This window comes from Erythrolamprus reginae, chromosome 10 (genome assembly GCF_031021105.1).
Source record: "Erythrolamprus reginae isolate rEryReg1 chromosome 10, rEryReg1.hap1, whole genome shotgun sequence".
NCBI classification, from domain to species: domain Eukaryota; kingdom Metazoa; phylum Chordata; class Lepidosauria; order Squamata; family Dipsadidae; genus Erythrolamprus; species Erythrolamprus reginae.
In genome coordinates, this window is record NC_091959.1 from 48945286 (window position 1) to 48950852 (window position 5567).

At 43.0% G+C, this 5567-nt stretch overlaps 1 protein-coding gene across 2 annotated transcripts; it reads right to left on the reverse strand.

The window, feature by feature from the left end:
- Positions 1-1732: 1732 nt before the first annotated feature.
- Positions 1733-4937, reverse strand: MYL2 (myosin light chain 2). Of its 2 annotated transcripts, XM_070762536.1 has the most exons (6): positions 4887-4937; positions 3607-3682; positions 2761-2865; positions 2467-2542; positions 1994-2042; positions 1733-1831 (listed from the first exon to the last, which is right to left on the reverse strand). In XM_070762536.1, exons 1-6 carry the CDS (start codon positions 4920-4922, stop codon positions 1733-1735), a joined length of 441 nt encoding a protein of 146 aa, XP_070618637.1. In that variant the 5' UTR covers positions 4923-4937. The 2 variants fall into 2 exon arrangements, with proteins under 2 accessions (XP_070618637.1, XP_070618639.1); XM_070762538.1 differs by lacking the exon at positions 3607-3682 and having other exon boundaries at positions 2761-2899.
- Positions 4938-5567: the final 630 nt, after the last annotated feature.

Consider the following 5567-nt stretch of genomic DNA (forward strand, 5'->3'; position numbering starts at 1 on the left):
ACTGGAGTTGGATCATGGCTCAGATTTATCCCAGGGCGGTGTGTGTGCTTTTCTAGGTACCAGACAGTTTTACTATTTATATCCCACTGTGAATGAGTTGTGTTATCTCACAGTATGTTAACCGAGAGCAAAGGCCTCACCATAAAGACTGCACCTCTGTGTGTGCGGTTCTTGAAAAGCCTGGGAGTTGTAATCCCAAAACAGCTGGGGCATTGCACCGTGGCCAGCTCACCAAGGTAGACCACCAAGCTAGTAACCATCGGAAATTCGGTTTTGCAATCCTGGATGCTCGGCACAAACTCTGCAAGCACCAGCTTTGGACGGGTCTCAACCGACGTTAGTTTAGCCCGCCTGTGACGTCTGACTTCCTGACCAGCTCCTTGGAAAGAGCAGATGATGGACAACGTTGCATGCACCCAGAAGGACAATCATGTGATTCCAGCAGTGGGTAAGAGATTCACACTAAAGTAGCAGCTGACCTATTGGGGGAGTGGGAGGGAGAGGGTCCTGGGTTCACCATTTCCACCATCAGCAGATGAGATGTGCCTATTGACCTTTTCGAGGGGTTACTCTGGGGATAGGAGGGGACGGAAGTGCAACTCAACGAAGGGGAATTAAGAGACATAGTAGGTGAGTATGATCAATAGAGCTGTGGTGGCACAATGGCTATCTCTGCATTCCTATTGCCAGGAGTTCGATCCTGACCGTCTCATGGTTGATTCATCCTTCCATCCTTCCGAGGTGAGTAAAATAAGAACCCCGATTGCTGGGGGCAGTACACCGACTCTGTAAACTGCTTATAGGGGGCTGGGAAGCACTGTGAAGTGGTATATAAGTCTTAAATGCTATGGCTATTGTTATTAATAGGTAGGAAGCCTCCATAAATGAGTTAGGTTGCTAGCAAATTTCCGTACCCTGTTGAAAATGACCGAATCAGCCTTGTTCCATGAAATAAGATCACTTAGCTGCTTTTAGAAGATGCACCCCTGAAATATTTCTCTCTGATTTGGTGTGTTGCTTCTGGAAGATCCAAAGAGGGAACCCCCAGGGGGACCTAAACCTTGTGAGCAAACTTAGGTAACATCTATAGGCCTTTTTTTTTTTTGGTACCCATGCCTTCCTCCAGTTGCGCATCAGACCTTTTCCCAATTTTCATGCTTTTCTCTTTCAAGATGTGGGGTCCTTGGGTTGCGCCATGTGTGTTTGTGTGGGGTCTTTTATTCATTTTTAAGTTGGAATCTTGCTCTTCTCTAATCTGAGCATGACTGGCTCAGGAATTCTGGGAGTTGAAGTCCACGGGTTGTAAAGTTGCCATAGTCCCCCACCCCACGCCCTTCAGTATTGGCCAGAGCAGAAGTGGCAACATTTGTGGTCCTATTGGTGAAGCCTCCTCCGGCTCAGCTCCACATACGTGTTGTTGAGACAACCTCTTAGCATTGTGTTAAACAAACACACCCACCCTCCTCTGGCATCAGCAGAGAAACACGAGGCACAGCTTATTATTCCATTCCCTCATCCATAACCATTCATCAAGGGCTGTTCGGATTTTCTGAATAATTCAATACAAAGGCAATTTTAAAAATAGGTTTCTCCAGACACGGCTGCATTCTTTCTACAGAGAGGAGGACAGACAAAGGGCTGACAACACACAGGAAAAGACACAACAGCCCAGCCTAGCTGGCCAGAGAAGGTATCACTTCCGACATCGCACCAAATGGCCTCCCACCGTTTCTTAATCTTTCTCTTCTCCGTGTGTGATGATGTGCACCAAATTCTTATAGTCGAGATTGCCTGTCACATCTGGAGGGAAGGCTGCAAACATTTGGTCTACCTGGAAGGACAAAGAAGCTGTTTAAATTACAAATTTAAGCTTAAATAGCTTAGCGGCTCGTGCTAGAATTGCAAATGTTCATTGTGAAGGCAGTCTAGTGGGCTGCTCTCCGGAATTGCATTCCCAAAAAAGGTCATCGAACGATTCAGAAATTTCTCTCACCTCTTCCTTTGAAAACCGTTCTCCTTGCGTCATGAGCATCTCTTTAATGCTGAAAAATAAAAATAAACTCGGATTAGATGCAAGGGAATATCAGTCTCAATTCCCCCCCCCCCCCCGTTGCTCAACGTGAAGAAGAGAAATGATAGCTTTCTTATTTCTGAAATTCAGGATGGAGCTCATGGGGATGGACCAAAAAGGCCTTAATTGCTTTTAGGATAGGACTGTACATTTGCATCATCGCAGATTGTCCAAAGAGAGGTGATGCTAAACCAGAGGACTTCAAACTTGGCAACTTTAAGACTTGTGGACTTCCAGGTATTGAATTCTAAGAGTTGAAGTCCACAAGTCTTAAAGTTGCCAAGTTTGGGGATGCCTGTGTTAAACAAATGCTTATTAAGGAACCAAAGAGAAGCAGAAAGGGCTCTGGGGAATCTTCTGACCATTTTAAGCAGAGAAGCTCCTCAGATACTTACTAGCTTGCCTTTAAGCCTTTGCTTTCTGGATCAAAGACTTTAAATGCATTTAAAATGGTTTCCTCTGGATCTGCTCCTGGAAAATTAAAAGGAAATAAAAGGGGTGGGTGGGAGAGGAGATGGAGAGAAAGTCTAAGAAAGCTGAATACTATGAAAGTGTTTGGAAGGCTGAAGCTACACAGAAAATAAATGGACAGGTGAATCAGAATAAGTGAGTGAGTGAGTGGGTGGGGGGCTGAACATCTTAGCAAAGATGCTTATTGTTTGCAGCCGAGTCGTGGCCTTCGATCTTACCTTTAAGCTTTTCTCCAAACATTGTCAAGAATACGGTGAAGTTAATTGGTCCAGGAGCTTCTTTGATCATGTCCTCCAGCTCTTCATTTTTCACATTCAGACGCCCTAGAGGAGGCAAAATCAAACCACAAACACAATCCTTCAGCAGGGAACAGGAGGAATCTCTCTTAAGGAATCCATTAAAATATCGAAAGAACTATGGTGATTGTGCTGAGCTATTTTGAGGCAATGCAAAGTGTGGGTGACCTTGAGGGGCCAGGGGAAGGTCAGAGAATAGAGGGAGGAGCCCCCCATGGTGTAGCGGTTGGAGGTATAAACTTTGGAAGGACCTGCCTTAATGAATCAAGCAATTAAAAGTGAGGGACGGAAGTTTTGGACTTTCAGACTTACGAAATCCTGCCTTACACTAAAGTAGAATTAAATTATCTAGTGGTATTTCCTGCCTGCTTTACCTGGAAGGGTTGACAAGTAAGCAGCATCTCTCCCATCCCTGCCTAATGTGGAAGAATGGAGAATTTTCTTACAGTTATTGCCAAAATTGCAAAAGTTGAGAAAATCGTAGATACCCAATCGTCCATACTAGCTGCGTTTGGCTTGGAAAGATATAAATCACCTTGACGTAGAACGCTGCCAAAACTTGGAACTATTCTATCTGAAATAGAACTATCTAGAGTTCTATTTCTTATTTCTTGTTAGTTTAATTTAATTTTGACTTGATATTAATCTTTTGGGCTGGGGGGAAAGGAATGAGGATTGAAAGTTTTTCCCTCTCTCGACGGAATCTTATATAAATTACTAATAGGACACTTTAGGGATTTCATGACATAAAGACATTTTTTGGCTTACCTAGTGCTGCAAATGTGTCTCTCAGATCTGATTTGTCAATGAAACCATCGCGGTTCTGATCCATGATGGTGAAAGCCTGCAAGAGGAGAAACTGAATGTCACCTATGGAGTGGCATGAACAAAGTGCCTCCTCTCACTGCTAGATCGACCACCATCCGTCGCTTTTGAAGCTGCAGCCAGCTGTCTTCACACAGGAGTGTGTGCCCAGCCTTCCAAATACCTCTTTGGAAATCTCCCCAGCCCTATTGTGTAATTACGCAGGATACATAATTGAACTGAGTCTCTCTCTGGGACCCGTGAGACCGTCGGGGAACGGGTGAGGTTTTAGGAAAAGATAAAAATCCCTTCAGTTTTATACAATTGACCCAGGAGGCAAAATAAAATAAAATAAGGAATAAATGGACCTTTCCATGGCTGGGATTATAAATGCCGTAGGAATTTGGCTGCAATATTCAGCTAGGGCCTTTCAGCCAGATTCCAGGACTAAGACCAGGGCTCAGATTAAGCCCCAATAAAGTCTTTTTAAATAGGTTATTACAGCCTTTGATCTACGAGAATGTGGAGTCATCCAAGATTTAAGCACACATTTCCATGCTTTAAAAGATCGGATGGGAATCCAGTTCTTCAGGCCTTAGATCACGCAGTGTGGCAGAAATTCAAATACGGACTCCTAATTATACAGGTGGAACAAGACGCCAAGAGGACGGTAGCATTTTACCTACTTTTTCCATGTTATTGGGTCAAGGTATTCTGCTCATTTGGATTTGTAATACAAACTTGTGTATTCGCCATGCATTTTACTGCCTCTGTTACATAGCAACATAGAAGTCTGACGGCAGAAAAAGACCTCATGGTCCATCTAGTCTGCGCTCATACTATTTCCTGTATTTCATCTTACAATGGATCTATGTTTATCCCAGGCATGTTTAAATTCAGTTACTGTGGATTTACCAACCACGTCTGCTGGAAGTTTGTTCCAAGGATCTACTACTCTTTCAGTCAAATAATATTTTCTCATGTTGCCTTTGATCTTTCCCCCAACTAACTTCAGATTGTGTCCCCTTGTTCTTGTGTTCACTTTCCTATTAAAAACACTTCCCTCCTGGACCTTATTTAACCCTTTAACACATTTAAATGTCTCGATCATGTCCCCCCTTTTCCTTCTGTCCTCCAGACTATACAGATTGAGTTCATGAAGTCTTTCCTGATACGTTTTATACTTAAGACCTTCCACCATTCTTGTAGCCCGTCTTTGGACCCCTTCAATTTTGTTGACCTACCTCCTTAAACTCCTGGATCTGTGCTTGTTCAAACATGGAGAAGACATTGGAATTGGCACCTTCTGCCCTCTTCTTAGCTTTTTTGGGTGCCTTTGGGAAGATTAAACACAACAACATCCTTAATGGGTATCTCCTTAACTTCTAAAGGTCAAATAATGGCCTCAGGCCCCCTATCCAGAGCCCTAAGCTGAAAACAATACTGTCTTATTGGTCAAGAGAGTAATGGGACCACAAGATCAGCTGCAGTTAGTGGCTATTGATTTAGTGCCATCCGTAGAAAATGATCCTTGAAAAGTCCACGAAGGGGTTTCTGTGACTTTAGAATTTTACAAATTTATATTTGATATGTACCGATATACGGATCTTGACACTTTGAGGACTTTAAAAAATGTGCTTATAGTGGAAGAGTAAATTGGAGGTTTTTAAGAAAGGGTTTGAATGCAGAAAGAGATTCACTGCTCAAAAAAAAATAAAGGGAACCCTCAAAGAACTCATCCTAGATCTGAATGAATGAAATATTCCCATTGAGGACTTCGTTCTGCACAAAGTTGAATTGATTGTCAGTCAGCGTTGCTTCCTAAGTGGACAGTTTGATTTCACAGTAGTTTGATTGACTTGGAGTTCTATTGTGTTGTTTAAGGGTTCCCTTTATTTTTTTGAGCGTGGGAAACATGCCTGTAT